This window comes from Thalassophryne amazonica, chromosome 14, assembly GCF_902500255.1.
Source record: "Thalassophryne amazonica chromosome 14, fThaAma1.1, whole genome shotgun sequence".
Lineage (NCBI taxonomy): Eukaryota > Metazoa > Chordata > Actinopteri > Batrachoidiformes > Batrachoididae > Thalassophryne > Thalassophryne amazonica.
In genome coordinates this window covers 18,891,417-18,914,096 of record NC_047116.1, presented here as the reverse complement: position 1 = coordinate 18,914,096, position 22,680 = coordinate 18,891,417, and the positions used below count along the sequence as shown (strand labels likewise).

The following is a 22,680-nucleotide window of genomic DNA, read 5'->3' as shown; positions in this document are numbered from 1 at the left end:
CTTTCTAAGCCTATAGCTTCTACTACTCTTTCCCATAACTTCATGCTGTGGCTGATCAACTTTGTGCCTCTGTAATTACTGCAGCTCTGCACATCACTCTTGTTCTTGAAAATAGGAACCAGGACATTTCTTCTCCACTCCTCAGGCATCCTCTCACTTTCCAAGATTTTATTAAACAAACTGGTTAGAAACTCTACTGCCATCTCTCCTAGATATTTCCATGCCTCCACTGGAATGTCATCTGGACCAACTGCTTTTCCACTTTTCATCCTTTTTATAGGAGCCCTCACTTCTTCCTTACTAATCTCTTGTACTTCCTGACTTACTCTCACCACATCAACCAGCCTTTTCTCGCTCTCATTTTCTTCGTTCATCAGCTCCTCAAAATATTCCCTCCACCTTCTGAACACACTCCTCACTTGTCAGCACATTACCATGTGCATCTTTTACCACCCTAACCTGCTGCACATCCTTTCCAGCACTGTCCTTTAGTCTGGCCAAATGGTACAAGTCCTTTTCTCCTTCCTTATTATTCAACTTCTTGTACAGCTCGCAGTATGCCTTTTCCTTTGCTTTGCCACTTCTCTTTTTACCTTACGCCGCATCTCCTTGTACTCCTGTCTACTTTCTTCATCTCTCTGACTATCCCAAAACTTTTTTTGCCAACCTCTTTCTCCTTATGCTTTCCTGGACCTCTTCATTCCACCACCAAGTCTCCTTGTCTTCCTTACACTGTCCAGATGTCACACCCAGTATTGTCGAGATTGAGCAATAGAATATAAATTGTGTATGTGTATATCCATACATATATCAATGGATATATTATTCTTTAGTTATATATTGCTGGTGTTGTATGGTAGGTGGCGGTAGGCGCCTAAAATTGGTATTGCAATCCGCAAAAAACAAAGAAGAAGAGTCTTGGTTGCACACTCATATAGATGAAAAAAGACTAGAATGGACATCGTCATTCACTCGTGGACTTTATGCAAACAGCAAGTAACGGCGAGAGGGCTTGAAAGACGTTCCAAAAATGTGCTGCTTGTTCACGCTACAAAAGTAGGAAAAATGTTTGGGGCGGAGGTCTTACCTGCGAATTGTTGTTGCTATTTAATTTATTATTATGCAGATCTTTTGTATTAAGAGAGCATAATTGTGTGTGTGTTTGTGTGCCCCCTTTTGAACTGTAACTTCATTGTGATTCCTCACTTCAAAGACACGTTGGGTAAAATAGTAAACTAAATGTAATTTAACATGGAGCCTGTGCTTTGGATTTTTTTTTTTTTTCACAGCCACCAGATTGCGGGCTTCAAGTAATAAATTTGTCTGACTTAAGTTGTGGATGTTGAAGTTGGTCACTAGTCCTCTCCCAAGATGGCGAACGGAAATATATCTCAGAAAGAACTTGATGTCCGCTCTAGTGTTTTTTTTTTACCATCTCTATGATTGCGCCGCTCCGAAAGTCACCTCGTTGTGTTTCTTTCGGTCAGAAGCTACAGACCGGCTAACAGACGGGCCGGGGAAGGTCGACAGGAGGGCGGCAGCATTACAAACTGGTGTTTTGGTTGCCTGTCGTTTATTCCTCTGACAGAAGTAAACATAGACGCAAGGAGGGAAGCGTTTTATTTGGTGATATTTACGTCCCAAACCTGAGCTCGCTAACCACTGAGCGAGCTAGCTTGAAGTTGTGTCAGTGTTAAGGTTTGTGTCTGACCACCTCCAGTCATGGCAGCTCTTAGAGTTTCCTACCACAGGATTTTGAACAAGATCGAACACATGCTGCCCCCCAAGTTGAGGCCTTTCTACAACCATCCTGCAGGTAATGTGATTAAGAACAATGGGAGTTTGTGTGACGGTGAGTGTTGCACCCAAACATTCCTCACGCTGACTTTTTACTAAACAGTAATCGTCATCTATTATGATAATAGATTAATAGTTATCAAGAACAATATAAAAAGCTACTGGTTATTAGAACCTGACAGATACGGATTTTTCTGCGGCTGCTATGACTTCAGTGTAAAGGAGTAAAAAAAAACAAATATGACAGATATACACATAAAACAGGAAGTGGCTATCCATATTCATACATAGCCATATTAATCATTCCAAATTTTGTTTGTACATATTTGAGCCTTGTTAGGGGTTATGGTTAGGATTAGTGGTTGTGGTTAATGTAGTTTAGGAATCTACATATCAATAGCAAACACACATACAAGTACCCTCATGATCACGTGATGTGGTCCCAGCCATGCTTCCCATGCCATCTACAACACAAACTACGTAATGACACCATTTCCAACAGCCAGTGTTTTTTTGTTTTTTTTTCCTGCATTATTTGGTTAAAACAAGTAAGCTTCCATATTGACAGAAGTAACGCACATATCGATATGTTTCCGAAAAGCTAATTTTAGATGATATCGGGCAACTGAGATATCGGTAGGGCTCTACTGGTTATAGCTTTTCATATGTACAAATTTTGCAAAGTGTCTACAGGTATGGAAGGCGTATCCCTAAACGTGAATTCTACAGGCATGATGCAAGAAGTTGAGATGGGCAAGAACCATTTGCAAATACGGGGGAAGAATTTCCAGTCCGGTGAATCAAGGTAGCAGTGTTAGGGTTAATGAATTTGAAGTGGCTAAGGGTACGTACATCCGTATCTTCTGCGGGACTGCTAAAGGTACCGACCGAGGTTCACTGAAGATACGGACAATGTATGGATGAGTTTTGAAGCCTTGCCGGACCTTTAGCAGTATATGGTACGGGTACGGCTATATTTGCGCATTCTGATTGGTCAGTAAGAGACCCTCCGTAGCTTTAGAACAGTGATCACTGAAGATATGGACAATGTACGGATGAGTTTTGAAGCCTTGCTGGACCTTTAGCCGCAAATGGTACAGGTATGGACATATTTGCGTATTCTGATTGGTCGGTAAGACACCCTCTGCATCTTTAGAACGGTCTCTGTAGATACGGGTCCATACCTGTAGCCACGGCCTAATGAATTAGACTGTTACGTGATGACAATTAGTCAATCAGAGGCATTCCGCTTGTCATACCTGTAGTCACTAGGGGTGAGGGGTTAGCTGAGCTTCCTTAAGTAACTGTTAATAACAAAATCTTACTGTAAGACCCTACAGTAAGACAGGAAGCACCAGGATCCTAAACACTAGGACCTTTGTTCTCCTGCGAATGTAAACACATCTGTACAGGTACCTCATGAGTCCATAAACTATTCCCAGGCATCTCTGTCCAAAAGGTTAAGGATCCAGAGACGTGAATGTCCGTGGCATTTCTCCAGCTGTTTTCAAAGTAACACAACAGTGCTCTATCATAAAAAAGGTTAATTCCAGGTATTATTGTCATGTGTACTGAATGCTCAGCTGTCATTTGCACGTCAGCAACTGGGCAATCCAGATTTGTCATTTAATTGCTCCTCAAAAGACCTGGAACACAGATCAAATGAGCAACTCCACCTATTCTGCGCATCACAGGAAGGTGGAAAGGAAATATTTGCAAGTGGATGTATTCCATAATGGAATTCTGGTACTGTGCAAGACATCTGGTAGTGCGAATCACAGTTCAGAAAGAATTGTTAAAATTTTCAGATGTTTGTCTTAACCTGAAGCCACTTAAGAGAACGTGATCTGTAAGATTAATAGGGAGCTGAGACGTTATATCCTTATTCTGAATCCCGAAGTGTGCAGATGTCCTTCTGGAAGTGGTGGCTAGATTCTGAAGCACAAAAAATGTCCTATTTGTTCCACATTCCGATACTGGATGTAACATGTCATGTGCGTCCGTGCCAGTTGTACTGCCAAAGATGGTGGTGTAAACAAAATCCTGATGTAACGACACAGTCCTTATTCTTCTGGCAGATACATAAAGTTGTTCTAGCATTGATTGACAGACCTGCTAACATCAACTGCTAATACAGTCAGCCTACCATAAGGTACAAGCAGATGACAAAGTTAAGTTAAAACAAAGTGTCTTACTGAGGTGCTGTCCACCAGAACAGATATGACACACTTTGGCATTGATTCTACAAATCTCTGAACCCCTACTCAAGGGATGGGACATCTTTCTTCTCAAAGATGTTCCCTTATTTTGTGTGTTGATGATGTTGGAAAGCACTTTGTAACATGTCAGCCCAAAAATCTCTCATAGATGCTCAACTGGGTTGAGATCTGGTGACTGGGAATGCTATAACATACTATTCACGTCATTTTCGTACTGATCAAACCAGACTGTGGTCACTCGTGCCATATGGATGAGGGCATTATCACCCCATTCCTTTTTGCATGTTTATGCAGGTTTCCTCAACTAATTTTGTTGCCTGTCTCTTTATGAGAATCATATATATGTATATGTGAATCTGTGAGTGAGGTAAACGGCCACCTGTACTGCACAAAAAGCTGGATGTGGGACCCATACATACCTGGATAAGAGTGTTTCCAGAACTGAGCCTATAGATGCGCCAATGAAAATAACTAGTGGGCCTCTTATGTGTCTGAAGAATATAAAAGGGTCACGTGACTGGAAACCTTGCCGTCAATTCAAGATTGTGTAAACTTTATTGTGGGGACGAGAGTTAAACCAATTTTTCACTGGACAGAAAAAAACAAACTATCTTATAAATCACATGTCTACAAGACAGTTTTTACTTCTTGTATCTTGTCAAATGTGAGAATTTGCTCCTTTTCTGTTCTGAAATAAACTCTATTTAACAAGTTTGTTGTACATCAGGAATAGGCTCATTTAAACACATTTTACATGCTTCATTATGACAAATAGAATCATTTAAACCACACTAAGCTGGTTTACCACCATGCATTAGATGTGTATAACTGGTTTTAACCTTTGAACTGGCTAAATTTGATAGAAACTGGGAGATTGTGATGTGTATGAGCTTGGGAATGATTGTTAGTTTTGTTCCCTAAATGACTATATTTGGTATTGGACTAGTTGTCAGTTTTCTATTTACGGAGTGGTTGGTTAATAAAATTGTTTCAGCTGTAGATGATCTGCAAAATTGTTAGTTTTCTGCTTTTTGATGAATTGGTCAACTGAGTTAAGCATTAATTTTAACAACATTTTGGTAGTTCTGTGTGACTGACATTGCTACTTTGTCTAAAGGTCATTTTCATGTAACTGCGCTGTAACGTTGGACATTCGTTAAGTGCAAACTAGTGGACCCTGAGATTAGAGAGTCAGGCACCGCTGGCTGTTCTTATGTCTATGCAAGGTTATGAGTGCCGTCAAGGGCACCTACATGATATGTTCACTTATTACGGGGCGGTGACAAAAGCCACCTCCCTTGAAGATGATTTGCAGTGACACAGTCACTTTTGTTTAGCCTACAGCAGCAGTGGTGGGGGTTTAGGTTGAGTAACAAACTCCAGCAGCTTTAAACAGTCCCTCACATTGTTAAAACTGAATCGTAATTTTATGCTTTCAGTTAAATATTTCTGTGTTTTTGGTTTAAGAGAAGCTCATATTTATGAGAAAGCAGTCAGTATTCTATATTAGAAAAGGACACCAAGTTTACTGGTGTGTTTAAAAGTTTTCACTCATAAACACAGAAGCAGGGCTGGAGGTTTGGCCAGGCTGGATTTGGGGGGGGCTGAGGTAACACAGGATCTATTATGAGGGAATAAGTGCCAAATTGAATAATTTAACAATCTTTTATTTATTCTTTAGGTCCAAAAACTGTTTTCTTCTGGGCTCCGATGTTTAAATGGGTAAGTGAGTTTCACGCTAAACGTTTTGACTACACTAGTATACTTGAGACAAGGGCACGTGAGCTCTGACGAGCATGCATATTTCTACTAACAACCACACCTGTATTGGTATCCAACAAAACTGTGTTGCTTAAAAAAATCAATCAAGGGAAATGTTTGTATTTCCTCCATTTTTATTTATTTTTATAAACCAACATGTCTGTTATTATTAGTGGTTATGTTAATGTTAAATATATATATATAATTGTACAGATAATTCATCAGATTTAATGAGTTCTTCCTCTATTTCCACAGTCTCCTCCACTAGTGAGGTGATGTAAATGTTGGTCTGTTTTTAATGAGAATTTTTTTAGTGTACAAAAGGAAGAATGGTTGCATTTTATACCAGATCCTCCTAAAAATTTATCTTTTTATCTCTTCACCAGTGTGAGAATGTGTCACGTTCTATAGATATCGTCTATAAAAATGTTTGAATTTGCCTTATCTTCATTTTTGTGGAATAGACAGATAAAATTACCCTCATTTTCCACAGTGTATGTCGCACCTTTTTCTGTTATCAGTTCTTTAATTTGATATTTTTGCACTTTGTTGTAGTGTATTGAAGTACACTACATTAGCACTAATTCTTTTGTAATTAGTTTTTGTTTAGTGCTTCACTTCATGGGGAAAGTCCTATATAGTTATTATAACTATTAATACTAATAATGTGTGTATATATATATAAAATTGTAAAGATAATTCATCAGATTTCATGAGTTCTTCCTCTATTTCCACAGTCTCCTCCGCTAATGAGGTGATGTAAATGTTGGTCTGTTTTTTTTAATGAGAATTAGATAAATTGCAACCAGAGTATAAGTCACAGGACCCCCCAAACTACTTAAAAACAAACAAACCACGACTTATCCCCTGAAAATATAATAATTTCATCCAAAATTATCCAGGATTCACATTAAATTAAATTGGAACTATATTATTCGGGAATGCTGTCTGGTGGTGGAGGTTTGCATTCTTACGATGCTCTTGCATTTCAAGTAATCCTGCTCATAAACAAAAGTAGTGTTTGTTCTTTGGGAGAGGTACACTAACTACTAACACAAGTAAATTTTAAGATCTTTGTCGTATTCAACTAATCTGTGCCTCGTCTGCAGGGTCTGGTTATTGCTGGTTTTGCTGACATGACTCGACCTGCTGAGAAACTCAGTACCTCCCAGTCAGCAGTGCTGACAGCCACAGGTACTGCTCAGCTCGTATTTAATCCTAAACTGGTCACACTTTAGCTTCAGCTGCTCACTTGCCAGCATCTTGCCTGGATCAAGTTTAACTTGTTGGTCAGAGCTTCACGGTGGAGTGGTACTAGAGAAGGATTTTCATGATGCAATTTCATGTTTACTTTTTAAGAAAATACTCCTTTGTGTAACTGGTGATTCATCAGACAAAAGATGCACCATGTAGTTTCTCCAGTCGCACCCACAGAATTCTATAACTCATCCTGGCTGTCTTGATGGCTTCCCTCACTCATGTCCTCCTTGCACAGTTACTCACATCTGCCCACTCCAGGCCGACTTAACACACAGCAACTAACTATTTGTTGATGACTGTCTGCATGAAACATGTTTTGATTGCTTCATTTCAGCTCTGCTGCAGCAGAGGGCAGGGTACAAGGTTTCACTGTTGAAATACTTGTGGACCGTATACAGTGCGACCAGATGTATTCACAGCACTTCACTTTTTCCACGTTATGTTAGTCTTATTCCAAAATAGATTAAATTCATTTTCCCTCAAAATTCTACACACAATACCCCATAATGACTATGTGGGAGAGTTTTTTTATGTTTATTTTTGCAATTAAAAAAAAAATCATGCACAATGGTATTCACAGCCTTTAGCATGAAACTCAAAATTGAGTTCAGGTGCATCCTGTTTTCACTGATCATCCTTGCTGTGTTTCTACAGCTTAATTATTGTGTCCTGGGGTAAATTCAGTTGATTGCATCATGCTGTGGGGATGTTGAGGGAAAGATGAATGCAGCAATGTAAAGATTCATCCTGGATGAAAACCTGCTCCAGAGCGCTCTTGATTTCAGACTGAGGCGATGGTTCATTGTTCAGCAGGACAATGACCCTAAGCACACAGCCAAGATATTAAAGGAGTGACTTAAGGACAACTCTGTGAATGCCCTTGAGTGGTCCAGCCAGAGCTCAGACCTGAATCCTATTGCACATCTCTGGAGAGATCTGAAAATGGCTGTGCACCAACACTCCCCATCCAACCTCACCGTAAAATCACCAGTCTTAAATTAACACTGACAGCGTTTGTATATTCCTCACTGACCCAGTGTGGACCTGTATAGACACTGTCTGTGTTAATTTAACACTGGTGATTTTGCTGTGCTGATGGAACTACTTGTGGCATCATATTCAAGAAGACTTGAGGCTGTAATTGCTTGAGCAAAAGGTGTGAATACTTAAGTACATGTGATTTCTTAAGTTTTTTATTTTTAATGAATTTTTTAAAAAAACCACAACTTTTCATGTTGTCATTATGGGGTGTTGTGAGTAAAATTTTGAGGGGATAAAAAATTTACTCAATTTTGGAATGAGGCTGTAACATAAAATGTGGAAAAGTGCTGTGAATACTTTCTGGGTGAACAGTACATTTCATTTACTTTATTGGTCTGTAAGGGGTTTGTTTAAAAATTTAATATTTGTTTCATTATGTCTAGTACATTTAGACATTTGAAGTAAGTGCTTAATAAATAGTGATTTGTATATTTACACAGTTAAGTTCTGAGGGGAATCTGTAGCAAAGGTTGTCTGACATGTCTGTTTTCGCAACATTTGTTTCTTCAAACAAATCTTATGTCAGATTTTGTTTTTTAACGTCTACTGTGTTGTGAGCTGCAGTGTGTTTTAACAGAAGTGTGAATGACTGTCACTTGTTCCGTTTTCCTTTTCCATTAGGGCTCATCTGGTCCAGATATTCATTAGTCATCATCCCGAAGAACTGGAACCTCTTTGCTGTCAACTTCTTCCTTGGCTGTGCAGGAGGTTCGCAGCTCTACAGGATCTGGAGGTGTGTTTGTAATCTGCAGCTTCTGCTCATTGTTCTTACAATACACTTTGAGTTGGCATGAAGTGGGTCAAATGGTATAAATGCACAGTGGCAGATAAAACGCCACATTACAGTTTCACTGTGTTTAATACAACTAATAGTAAATTTGTACTGTTAATAGATCGTTGTTGCATTGTTTGGTATATTTGTGATAAGTACTCTGGAAGTTGCTTGTGTGGAACGGCTTGGGGTGCAAAGAGTTAATTGAGCTGTTCTCAGATGTGTGCTCTACAAGGACATGGCTTACTGTGTGGATAATAACACTGCGGCAAATGTCCATAACTTGCTCAAAGGAGGATGGACAAAGTCCCTTTAAATGTGTCCCAGATGTGACAACAGGAACAATAAGATCTTTCTGGTTGCTAATACAGGCTTCACACTATAGTGTCATAATCTTGGAGTAATGCTTTGCCCCCCCCCCCCAAGCCGATACTGGAAGTGGGACTTCATGCTTACGGCCTTTTTATGAGACATAATTCTGTGGCCATGCAATTGTTTTGATGCAGTTGCGAGCCTTTTGAAGTTCTCAGTCCGGGTTGGTGGGTGCAACGTTTTTTTGTCAAGACTATTTTACTATCCTATGAAAGTCATTGATTGTGAAACTGGAAAAGTGAGATTCATGAAATAATGTAGTTAGCGGACCACTATAGTCTTGATGTGCAATCGCAATTTTTGGGAGGTGCACATCAAGCTGAGGGGCTTCACGACAACACAGAGGGCTCTGCGGATACGTAGTAGCATAAACTGGGCTTTAGTTGCTTGAGATTTACATGCCACTGAGCATGTGCATTTAGTTTGTAACATTCTGTTTGGCCAAATATCCTTTGGTGTGGATTCAATCTTGAGAAACTCAGCTTTTATTTTAACTACTGTTAATTTTCCCAAACTTCAAGATGGAGGGTAAAACTTATGAATTGCAGTTATTAATTTGATGTAGTTTGTGCAAATCTTAATTGTAACAAATGCTGTGTTCTCAGGTATGAGCAGAAGAAGGCGGCAGAAGCGAAGGCAGCTTTACAGCCCTGACGGCTTTTAGCTCTTCTTCCCTGTAGAGGATGTAGCGGGGAGACTTCACACTAGGAACAAAGCAGCCCTTCTCATCTTTCACACCCTGTGTTGTCTCCTTAAACATGCCATGACTATTAATCTCCACAGTAAGCCCATTTTCCCCCTGATGGAAAGGTGCAATTTCACAACTTCCTCGGGGTATTAAAAATAACTGTCAACACAAAGTTCATCAATGCACAAGTACTTATTGTTAATCTATATTTGTACATTCTTTAAAAAAGTTTGTGCTTTGTCGTGCACTAACTGGAAAGATTTGCTTTTCTGGTTCAGTTAGTACCTTGTGCAATAATCTTAGTGTTTGTGGTTTTAAGAATTGATTCCAAATTAAATTTACATGTCATGATTGTCTTTTCATTATTTATAAATTTGTCACAGCACATTGCTATAAGAGTAGTTTGGTTTAATGGCTTTAACTTGTATCATTTTTACTCGAGTTCTTGACTGTCAAACCTAAACTTGTGCAGATTTTGAATAAGACCTGAATTGTAAATATAGGTACTGCATTGCAAAGCTCTTTAATCATACCATTAGGGAAGCATTTTATAATTGTGTAAGTATAGAACTAATTTTTACCCTGTGGTTGGATTTCCTCAGCTGTTATAGCAATAATTATGTTTAATGAATTGGTATGTGAGGTGTAATACAAATAAATCCTTCAACATCTAGCTGACTTTTAGTTACATGTCAAACAGATGGGCAGGGTAGTTCCTGTTCCTGCCCAAACTGATACATTCACACCATTCTGAGCTTACATTTGCAAAAATCACTGGGCAAAGCATTTTACCTTTTCCGAATATTCATAAAAAACAGTTTGGAAATCGTCATAGAAAATGTTGCACATATTTATGATAAATGAATCACAATTAACAACCATACAATTTAAACAATTTTATTCACAACCATAACTGGTCAATTTTAGCGTTTTCCACCTACACGAGGTGCGCTGATCTTCATGGGCTTTGCAATCTTGGGTTTCTGTGCAGACTTGGCAGAGGCCTGGAAGGGACATATGATTACATAAACCTGCTGTGCATCAGAACAGTTTATAATACTGAGAAAAAGGAGCAGAAAAACACTAACAGCTCGATCTGCAGCAGAGTTTCACATGAAAAATGGATTTCTTTGTTTTTTTACATGAAGCCCTTTTGACATGCATTTTACTCATGAAATAGTTTTGCTGTGGACTGTGATAGTGGTGTGCAACAACTGGCTGAAAACTTGGCTGCTCTTGTCCTTTCCAGTTAGACAGCTGATAACTGTATGCTGCACCGAAATCATTCTTTAACCAGTGACATTGGTCTTGCTTTTGTTCAGTGCCTCCTTAAAGAACCAAAATGGTGCTGCTAAAGCCTGGTTCACACGGCAAGATAATTAGGCCGATATCGGACTCGATCTTCCCCTTCCAACAATCTTAAGGACACCCCGACAGTCGTTATGATGCTCAAGATAATCGTATCAGATATTCCTGCCGTGTGTGGTGTGTTAAGAGCGCTCTGATCTGCTCGGAAGGACATTAGGAGCACTCCAATCGCAAGTCAGGGATATTCCACACGTTGGATTGGCTTGGCCTGATATCGCAGTGCGTATGGTGTCCCCCGAACACAAACAAGTACGCAGCCTGCTGACTTACCAGAATGTCTGGTGGTCACGCTGTCTCCACTCCTTTAAAGAACACCTTTTCTTTTTGAACTGTTTCCCCCCCCTATTTTAAATAGTCCACAAACTATCTCCGTCTGTTTACTCTGAAGTCACGTTTAATCTCGAAAGATTTTGCGAGACTTCCTGTCTGTGAAATCTGTGTGTGGTGTGTTTTTGGTGTGTGACTGAACACAACACACTGTATGACCAAACCTGTCAGATCTATGATATATATATTTTTTTATCTCTACGTGTGTGGTCTCTTAGGTTTTGGAAACTTAGATAATTTTTAAATCCTGTCACATGAACCAGGCATAACAGAACAGAGGACAATTGTACTTTTCTAACCAGCATTTCTCAATGTACAAAGATTTTAGTAACAGACAACTGAACTGTGATGATCTGAAGAAGAGTGCACAAACAGACAAAACCAGAGCTCCAGGATTAAATGACAGGGCAGCTGCAGGGCTTATAGTCATACTTTTGAGTGAAATGAACAATGGTACTGAAATTAGCACCGGGCAGACATGCTTTAAGTATGTGCAAAGGGATTAGACCTTAACTATGGTTTCCAGACTGCACAGTCACTACACATCAGCCTAATGCAGCAGCCAGATTTGATATTTGTGAATATGCTATGAGACAAACAATATCAGTCAACTATTCAAACAAGATCTTACCTTTGCACTTGGGGCAGCAGGTTTCTTAGCTGCCTGTTTTGCCTTCTTTGCTTCCTTGGCAGCCCTGTGAAAACAGTCAAGTTAAACTTGGTATATTGTGTTAATGTTTAATAGCCACATTGTGCCTATTTTCAGGGATTCCTTTGCACATAACTTAAGCAGACTGCAGCAGAGTACCTGTGACCAAAACATCTATATTTGCTGTATTCCAGTAACATTGATATTATTTAGTAGCCAACACCAAACTAAGAATCATGCAGTAGAATACAAGAATTTTGTGTAAAACTACACTCACATGAGTATAAATAATATGGAGCAGTATACCAGCAACAAAAAAACAAAAACAAAAAACTAACAAATGTGTCCAAGGGACTGTGTCACAACATGAAAGGTTGTGGCTCATGAAGGGAATGTCAGTTTTCCACATAATCTGTGACACAGCAGCAGCCTGTTTCAGTTATGTCCCAGTGGCAGCACCACGTACTGCAACAGGAAATAGGCAACAGGTTTGTTTTGGACCAATGTCAGTACTGAACTGAATGAACAGTGAGTTTGCTGTTTCGCAGTTGTGAATCTCGCGCCGTCTCACGGCCCATGACTTATGTCAAAGGTCGGGTTCAGCAGAGTTCTGGTGTCACAGAACGGTCCACCCCTGAAAAATCAGTCCACCTTTTGCATCTGTGCATGCTTCATTTCAGATCACAGCAGCACATCTGAGACAGTCTCTTCACCCAAAGCAATCAAATGGATTAATGGGACTATTACCTATCAGATGATAAAGGTAAAACTTCTTAAATCATTCTAAAGTCAGTTTTAAGCAGAAACTCAGCAAAATATGAATTTTACACAATGCTACAAAAATGAGTGGGCAAATAAATACATTGGCCACAGAAAACATATTCAACAGCCACTAATTACATTCACTACAACATCATGAGTTAATGTTTGGTGTTTCAGATCCTGAAACAGCCTCATTTCCTGCCTCTAGATTTGTGCCCAGATCATTCTGACTTTCAGCTGCTCTCAAGTCAGATCTGACCATATGTGGCTTCATGTAGATTTCACCTCTAATTGTTATACAGATGGTGTTCATCATAATTAACATGTTTTGTCTCATAGGATAATATCTACAATATTTAAGAACAAAGTTTTCACTCACCTGATTGCCTGCTCCCTCTGAGCCTTGCGAACTTCAGGCTTCTGGTTCCTCTTGGCCATGATCTCTGCCAGGGAGGCTCCGGTGATAGCCCTCTGAAACTTCACAGCTCGGCGTGTACGCTTCTTTGTCACCTCTTCCTGTCAGAAGACAGTATGAAGACACCCCATGTTTACCTGGACAGACTGAAGTACTCTACGACAAACTGAGTTGTCAAAATCAAGTGTACAGAAATACTATTACATGAGCTAAAACTAACCTGTGTAACACACACACACACACACACACACACACACACACACACACACCTGGAATGGTACCAGTTTGGGAAAAATGTGTGTAAAGCCAATCACCATTTAAGCTAGTTCCTTAGATAGTTTAAGCACAGAATAAATTTTAAGAGCTCAACTGCACACAAACTGGACACCAGCTAAAGGTTGTTGGATTACTATGCAGGGTTCTAGCTAGGATAAAATTTTAGCGCAGTGGTAATGTCAAGGTAGCGAAGCGACGGGGGGGAAGGGGGGGGGGGGGGGGTCTGAGTGTCTGAAAATTCAAGCTAAAAATTGGCCATTCTAAGGGGTACCCCAAGGGGAAAAGCCAGGTACGACAGCCCAAGTCCCTTCATGTCCAGAAGGCTGGGGAAGTTTGTTGAGTGGGCAATCTCATTCTGGGTTAGTCAGTACATGGCCCTCAGTGAGGCAGTCGGAGTCCGTGGACATTTTTTAAGTCAAGACTTAAGCTATTTTTATTCTCTTTCTCATGAGTAGTTTTTATTTTGTTATGATTTATTCATTTACTTCTGTTTTTAATTAGGTATTTGAATTTTTATTTATTTATTTAAATTTTTTTTATGTTGAACTGTTCTGTGTGAGGCACCTTGAGACAGTTTTAGTTGTAATTTGGCGCTTTATAAGCCGATTAAATTGAAATTGAACAACATTTTATTGACTCTTAAAGTAAATAAATATGAAATTGGTTACTGGATCCCCAAACTCTGGACATAAACAGAAATAAAATGTTAGTTTTTGTCAAAAACCATTTCTTTTCAGACATTATTATTGGCATGAATGTCTTTCCATACCTATGAGCTGAGCTCTTGCAGCTCTGCTGCAGATCAGGTTTATAAAGAATGCCGGACGTCTCATTTTGGGAGGAAAAACATTTTAGTCGATTGTAGTTTATTGTCTGTGTTGCAACATTTGTAAGAGGTGTCATTTTATTTAAAGCGGCGATTCGTTTTGAAGTTATTAATTCCGAGTGGACTCTGTCTCAGCACAGAGCCGCGCAGCATTTAAAGCTGTGACAACAGAACGGAGGACGATATTCGTTTGTTGACTGCAACAAGACAAGAGTCCCATTTAGTGACTTTAATCCACACCAAAGTGACTCATGATATTTTAATGGCTTTCAGAGAGGTTAAGAAGCGGACTTACCATTTCTGAAAAGCAGCAAATCAAAGAGCCACGAGCCATTGAATCGAAGCATTGCTTCGATTCACGCTTCAAACGAGTCGCGCTGCAGAAACGGTTGATTACAGATGGTGTACTGAAAATAAGCGTAATGGTCCAAAATTATAGCGTAACGGGCCGTAACGCAAGTTTGCGCTAGCTAGAACCCTGCTATGTGAAAGAAGAACAAAGATATACAGAAAAAAAACAACAAAACACTACTTTAGGGTGTTTGAATGCCATTACTATGAAAGGACTTTTCACTTTGGTTCGAACCAAAATAGCTGGCATGAAAGTTGGTCTACACCATGGTAAAACCCAAACAGGACAAAAATTTCAGACCACCAAAATTGTGCAGCAGATAACCAAAACAATTGTTCAATTTGTGATAAAAGCATGAAATTTGGCACACATTCTAAATTAGCTAATGTTTATTTTCAGATATTGGAGCCATCCTGGACCTAGCCTCTAAAGAGCTACAGGAGTGAATAAAGAATTACACAGAGGTCAAAATTTAAAAATGTTCCAATCATGTTGAAAACTATACCACACTATATGTGCTCATAAGGATAACAAAAAGGTATAGTTTGGACTATCTATTACTGAATGTTCTGAAGTTATGGGGTAAAAACACCAAAAATGGTGACAAAGTTCTTTCAGTTTGTACAGGGGTGAAAAGTTAAAGTTATTTCAATTTTGGTAAAAAAGTGATGCAAACTGGTTTAACAAATAGGATTAATAAATGGAATAGTTTTGACTATGTTGAATGTTTGGTCTCCAAAGTAAAGGTCAAATAAGGATGACATCCATAGATTCTATGACATGTAACATAAGTTACCCGTAACATGATAAAGCCTGACAGATGGTGCAAACTATTCCTTTTTAAAATGCTATTAACTCAACCAATAATTTGCATCACTTTTTTTAAACCAAAATTGCAGCAACTTTAACTTTAGACCCCTGTACAAACTGAATCTGACTTTTGTCGCCATTTTTGCTGTTTTTACCCCATAATATTCAGTCATAGATAGTCCAAACTATACCCTTTTGGAATCTTTATGATCAGACAAATGATGTGGCACAGTTTTCAACATAATTGGAGCATTTTTAAATTTTGACCCCTGTGTAATTCTTTATTGACCCCTGTAACTCATTAGAGGTCAGCTCCAGGATGGCTCCATATCTGAAAATAAACGAGTTAATTTGGAATATGTGTGCCAAATTCTATGCTTTTATCACAAACTGAACAACTGTTATGTAAATTTTAGCTAAGCTGTACCACTAAAAGAGGTGGTCTCTCTACAGAACAAACTCAACCATTGTCCAATGCGTTTGCAGTGTGAAAACTTTTTTTTTTTTTTGATGGTTCAGACCTTTAGACAAATTACAAGGAGTTGAGACAAGTTGTTGCCACCTAGTAGCAGTAGACATTTTAATTAATTTACCCAAATAAAACCAGATGACTTCTCACTGCTGTCTTCCTTTTTGCCTTGTGTTGTTTTGTGTGTCGTTGCAGCAGGCAGTAAAACTTGAGAATATGTCACTTTTGATGGAAAGCCCCATTGTACCGTGCCGGTAAAAATACCTTAAAAGCAGCATCATTACAATGAAAAAATCTGCAACCTTTTCTGTTCAATCAGAACAAAAACATTCTAAAAATTGATTTTTGAACATTTTGAACACAGTAAATTTTACATCTTGCATCCAGCCTTGATTTTTCATCAGGGCGGCTTCAGCACAAAACCTGCCTTTTGGCAGGCCAATTGATGGAAATCCGTTGTAGCGACTGAGAACTTTCATCCCTGAAACTAACCAGACCAAACATATACAAACACGAACTTTGGTTCAGCCCTTGTTCGGGACTTTCATGTTTGAAAACACCATTATACAGACAAAAATAAACCACAGCTATAGGCATTGGAGTTGCATCATGTAGGAGAGTTTGGAGGCTGACCAATGGAGAGAAGTCAATAAAGACATCAAGAGCCAGTACTATGATCTCCAGCTGCTCTGTGGCTACAGGCTTGGAGTGAGCGCTGTTACACAGCCTGTAAAACACAGTCCAGCAACAACACATAACACAGACTGACACTGTGCACTCCCTCAACCTGCAACCAAACACGTGCTCTAATGAGTCTGAACCACCATCCCCACCACCTGTGGCAAATCAATGTTTACAGATGCACTAACATTGGTCTGCGAGCCCAAAAATAAGTTTACTACTTAAAAATGACAACCGCCCATTTAATCACATTAACAGCACACTACAAGGACAATGACTAAAGAGATACAATACTACACTGTAACTGTTCTCATACCAACTCCATTTATTTTCTATTTGCACTTATTCATATTAAAAGCTCACAGGGAGCTGGAGCCTATCCCAGCAGTCACTGGGCAAGAGGCCGGGTACACCCTGGACAACACACCAGCCGATCATAGGGCTAATCCTGGATGCATGAACTGTCATATTTGGGGTTCAGTTTATGTGGATTTGGCTGGCACCGTCCCTGCACCTAGAATGCCACAGTTCATGTGTTTTCTGACAGCAAAAGGAAAGCATGATAATGGCAGAATTTCTGGTGGAAATTTAGAGTGAAGTTGTTCTGAAAGTCATCCAACAACAGAAGATGAATAAAGTCAGATCTAATGCAACTCCTGTGCCAATTATTATATTCCATCTTAAGATAAACTCACTCTTCATTGTTCAGTTATGAATCCTCTCATTCATGTGAAGCAACACACACACACACACACACACAGTTACTTACAGACTGGCCCTTCTTGTGCTTGCGTCTGTACAGCACAGTCCAGTTGATCTGTCTGGGATTCCTCTTTGCCAGGAAGGCAGACTCACACCTGCCATTCAAAAACTGGAACACCTATCAAAAGTCGAAAGCAGGTTGAACTGAGTAGTTGTCTCCCAATAAACATCTGCTGATTCCAGTGCTAAAAACTACAGAAGATCTGTATACTGTTTTGGGTTAATTTAGCAACATCAGGTTTCAAATATACCGTATTTTCCGGACTATAAGTCGCACTTTTTTACATGTTTTGGCCGGGGGTGCGACCTATACTCCGGTGCGACTTATAAATGAAAAATATACCGGTAGGATCTCAATTAATTTACTGTAACAAAACAATTTTACGTGACAGAGTCGATCTATGTTTTAAAATGGCCACCGGAAAAGGAAATGCAATGCATCATGGGCACTGTAGTATGACGGCCATCCTATAGTTCACGCTGGTCGCGATAACCAATCAGAGAACAGAACTTTGGATGCGTATTCCTCACCTCACCCACAGCGTGTGAAGCTGACGAACACGGTGCTTGCTGTTATTCCGGCTTGGCGAACAAAACAGCTTCAACCCTTGGATATCAATGTGAGCAGAGTGTTTAAGTTGACGCTGAGAGCTGCGTGGGAGCATTGGGTGAGCGACGGCGGAGGATTAGCGTGTGCACTTGGAAGGAGCTGGCGTCGATGATTGTGAAAAGCGTTTGAAGCAGACGAACATGGTGTTTATTCCGGGACGGCTAACAAAACAGCTTCAACCCTTGGATATCAGTGTGAGCAGAGTTGACGCTGAGAGCTGCATGGGAGCACTGAGCGACGGCGGAGGATTAGCGTCTCCACTTGGAAGGAGCTGGATCGACACCGCTGGGCGGTCATGAGCTGCGCAGGTAGGCGCTGCATGGTTCGGCTCGCAATGTGGTCCGCAAAATACAAACATATCTGTAAGTAAAATGCAGCTCACGAGAGGGCACTCGAGGCTTGTGTGACTGTTCCTGCGACTTCTGACTACCATAGAAAAATAAAAATGTTAATGTTACTGATAACATAACAAGACAACGGAGAAGGCCCGAAAAAATGCCACCAAAAAGAAAATCATACTCTGTAGATTACAAGTTGCGACTGGTGAAATATGCATCCGAAAATGGTAGCCGTCACAATATTATCATCTGAACTTTTCATGTTAACATACCTGTATGTCCATGGGACTTATAGTCCAGTGGACCTTATTTATGGTTTATTTTTCTTTATAATGGATAAAGTGGCTGGTGCGACTTATACTCCGGTGCGACTTATTTATGGTTTAGTTTTCTTTATAATGGATAAAGTGGCTGGTGCGACGTATACTCCGGTGCGACTTATAGTCCGGAAAATATGGTACATCAATATCCTTGAAAAGCAAATTCTACAAAACCTAAAACACAAAATAATATCAAGTGGGTTTTTCCATCAAGCCATAGATAAGGATTTAATCATCTGTAGTTGATGGATTAATCTTATCTCAAGAAATCAAAATGCTGATTCCGCAAGCTCACAGGATAAATTATCAACTGTCCAAGCCTGAAGTAATTTAAAAAAAATAAAAATAAAAATCACTTTCATGCTAACAGGAGAGGATCCATAACTCAACTGTAAGTCAAGTGATAAATGTGTAGTTTTGTTTGCTGCAACTGCAACATTACAGCAGACAATATTATGATAAGAGTTAAATACGACATGTTAACCAACACAACTCAGCAGTTAGTGTAGAGGGAGAAGAGCAGAGGGGAAAGGACACAGCCCTGTGGAGATCCTGTGCTGAGAGCCCGAGTGTTCGAGACATTTTTTCCCAGCCTCACACGGTGACTCCGGTCCGTCAGGAAGTCTGTGATCCACCTGCAAGTGGAGTTGGGCACGTGGAACAGAGAAAGCTTGTCCTGGAGCAAAGCTGGAAGGATGGTGTTGAATGCAGAGCTGAAGTCCACAAACAGGATCCTAGCGTAGGTTCCTGGGGAGTCCAGGTGCTGGAGGATGGAGTGCAGGTCCAGGTTTATGGCATCATCTACAGACCTGTTGGCTCTGTAGGCAAACTGCAGGGGGTCCAGGAGGGGGTCGGTGATGGACTTCAGGTGGGATAAAACCAGGCGTTCGAAGGTCTTCATGACTACAGACGTGAGAGCCACAGGACGGTAGTCATTAAGTCCAGTGACGCGTGGTTTCTTGGGGACTGGAACTATGATTGAGGACTTGAAACAGACTGGAACATGGCATGACTCCAGGGAGGTGTTGAAGATCCCCGTGAAGACTGGGGCCAGCTCATCAGCGCAGTGTCTCAGGGTGGCAGGAGAGACACAGTCTGGATTCAGCCTTTTGAAATGTCTCCTCACGTCCTCCTCTTGGACCGAGAGGGCAACAGGGGGAGTGGGGAGGGCAGCAGTGAGAGGGGGAGGTCCAGAGTGTTTGAGTATCCAGTTGTGTGGGGGGTGGGGAGGTGTGAGTCCTTGTCTTCAAAGCGTGAATAGAAGACATTCAGGTCGTTGGCCAGCTTCAGGTCATCAACAGAACGAGGTGCTTTGGGCTTGTAGTTGGTGATCTCTTTCAACCCCCTCCACACAGAGGCCGAGTCGTTGGCAGAGAACCTTTGCTGCAGATGTGAGCTGTACATGGATTTAGCCTTTGCCACCTCCTTGCTAAATCTGTACTTTTCACTTCTATAGCTGTCTCTGTCTCCTTCTCTGAAAGCCACCTCTTTCTGCTGACAGAGCTGCTGGAGTTTAGGTGTGAACCAGGGCTTGTCATTGTTATATCTCATCCTGGTACGCTGTGGGATGATGCTGTCTTCACAGAAATGAATATATGACGTCACAGTGTCCGTGTAGTCATCTAGACTGTCTGTTGAAGCCTCAAACATATCCCAATCCGTGGTGGCCAAGCACGCGCATAGCTCCTCTACAGCTTCACTGCTCCACACTTTAGACATCCTCACAACAGGTTTAGAGAGTTTAAGTCTCTGTCTGTACGTGGGGATCAAGTGGACCATCACGTGATCTGAGAGTCCCAAAGCTGCACGGGCCACCGCGCGGTAGGCACCGCTCACTGTCGTGTAACAATGATCTAACGTGCTCCCTTCTCTGGTCGGGCATTTAACAAACTGTATTTTGGTAATTCCTAACAGATTCCCTTTGTTAAAATCACCAAGAATTATAACAAGAGAGTCCGGAAAGTCTGATGAACTGTAAATCCCCATTAACAACACTGAGTGCTGGTGAATCCCTAATTAAACTAAAACAATAAAATTTCAGTGTTCATCACTGTACCTTTCTGTCAATAATGGCCGTGGCTATTCGCATGGCGGCCGTGTCCATAACTCTCATTTAATGCAGTATGTTTGTTTATACAAGTAGTTCCAAGTTTTACCACCAGAGTCTTGCCGTGCGAATAGCCAAATGAGAGTTATGGACACAGCGGCCGTGCAAATAGCCACTTCCGTCAATAATTATAGAATCATACTCTAAGGAATGGATATGAGTATTACTGGTCAAACACTCTTGGAAAATATTTTGCATAAAAACAGTGATGTGTAATCTCACTGTACATTTGTATAAGTGACAATAAAAGGCATTCATTCAAATGTAGCTGATTAGCATAACCCCTCTGGTGGTGACGTCAACAAACGCTGCAGTGACGTATCATGGAGTTTTAAAAACCCATTACTAAACCATGTGAAATTCAAGCTTATTTACAATATTGCGTGCAACAACACTTATCAAAAACAAAAGAACAGAATTGGGAATTTCTCTCATTTTAATGCAGCTAGCAGTTGGCTCGCTAACACGATTCCATGAGATTGTATGCTCACTACAAAACACTAGTACAAACTTCTATATTTCTACTGCACTATAAAGATACTGACGCAGCCGTACATTACATAGAAAAATACTGACGTTAAACTATAATGTTGTTTGTTTTTTACCTTTCCGTCTATCCTGGCGTATCGGCGGCCATGCCCGGGGTATATTTTATACCCGCTGAAACTACACAGTTCCACCCTGAAAACGACAAATACAAACCATCACCAACAGCAATGGCGAAACTACCACACATAAAGGCGATAATCACGTCAGACTGCTTGTTAAAATAGTGTGATGGCGTTTGATTTTATTCGGTAGACTCACTTCATGATGGCTACGAGGGAGGACCAAACAGAAAAGAAAGTTGACGTAAGCGGAAATGAACTAGAAGCCCCCGGAACTAAATTCATCAAAATCAAATAATTTTTACGAACACGCAGACCACAAATGTCACGGAAATAGTGATAATGTATTTAAATAATAATTGTACAATAAAATAGGCATGCATATATTTGTTAATTTATTTTTTAAATAGACTACATTACAAAGTAATTAATTATTTGACATTTTACTGGGCAATAAAAAGTGGAATTATAACAGATATTTACAAATCAAATATGAATCCGTCAATAAAAAAGTTCAAATTAAAAACAACATTGAACCGTGCATCATTCTTAAAATGTATTAATGAATTAATTGATAAGCAAATATTAATCAGTGGTTGTCTTGGTATTTAAATTGCAGTTATGATATTACCAATAAAAGTAAGAATAAAATATTTAAAAGAAAATAAAGAAATCAGCCCCTTTTAGCAGTACATTGATTTTTTTAAATTAAAAACACAGCTTCCCATAGCATTTATCATTCTCTACATATCAGCTACAGTTGTTTGAAAAAATATTTTTAATTCTGTTCATTTGTCTGTATGTCCGTTGATACAGTTTTAAGTTGCGTGACTTCTTTTAAAAAAACATTGTTAAAATAAAAAAAATGCTAAAGTTTACTCTAAACAAGCAGTACTTCTTGTTAAATTTATTTTCACAGAATGAATTATTTTTGGCATAGATTAACGTTTTGTCTATAATAGTGAACTACATCCCATTTGATTATTTTGCGCGCTGTGAATTTGTAGTTTTTTAAACCTCAAAAATGCCAGCCTGGAATGAGCGAAACAACCACTTTGAACTACATTTCCCTAGTTATGGAAAAGCGCGG

At 39.9% G+C, this 22,680-nt stretch overlaps 2 protein-coding genes, 1 long non-coding RNA gene and 1 other non-coding gene across 4 annotated transcripts; 1 reads left to right on the top strand and 3 right to left on the bottom strand.

Moving 5' to 3' along the window:
• The first annotated feature begins 1,454 nt into the window (after window positions 1–1,454).
• mpc2b (mitochondrial pyruvate carrier 2b) lies at window positions 1,455–10,583 on the top strand. Its single transcript, XM_034186394.1, has 5 exons — window positions 1,455–1,816; window positions 5,698–5,738; window positions 6,887–6,971; window positions 8,700–8,811; window positions 9,828–10,583. Exons 1-5 carry the CDS (start codon window positions 1,723–1,725, stop codon window positions 9,874–9,876), a joined length of 381 nt encoding a protein of 126 aa, XP_034042285.1. The 5' UTR covers window positions 1,455–1,722; the 3' UTR covers window positions 9,877–10,583.
• Window positions 2,230–5,223, bottom strand: LOC117524579. Its single transcript, XR_004564799.1, has 2 exons — window positions 4,535–5,223; window positions 2,230–4,498 (listed from the first exon to the last, which is right to left on the bottom strand). It is a non-coding gene; the product is annotated as an uncharacterized LOC117524579 (long non-coding RNA).
• Window positions 10,584–10,791: 208 nt separating the features above from the next.
• Window positions 10,792–21,869, bottom strand: rpl24 (ribosomal protein L24). Its single transcript, XM_034186393.1, has 6 exons — window positions 21,790–21,869; window positions 21,588–21,663; window positions 17,615–17,725; window positions 13,396–13,532; window positions 12,237–12,300; window positions 10,792–10,914 (listed from the first exon to the last, which is right to left on the bottom strand). The coding sequence occupies exons 1-6, from the start codon at window positions 21,792–21,794 to the stop codon at window positions 10,834–10,836; spliced, it is 474 nt and encodes a 157-aa protein (XP_034042284.1). The 5' UTR covers window positions 21,795–21,869; the 3' UTR covers window positions 10,792–10,833.
• On the bottom strand, window positions 16,772–16,952 carry LOC117525441. Its single transcript, XR_004565053.1, has one exon. It is a non-coding gene; the product is annotated as a small nucleolar RNA SNORA23 (small nucleolar RNA).
• Window positions 21,870–22,680: the final 811 nt, after the last annotated feature.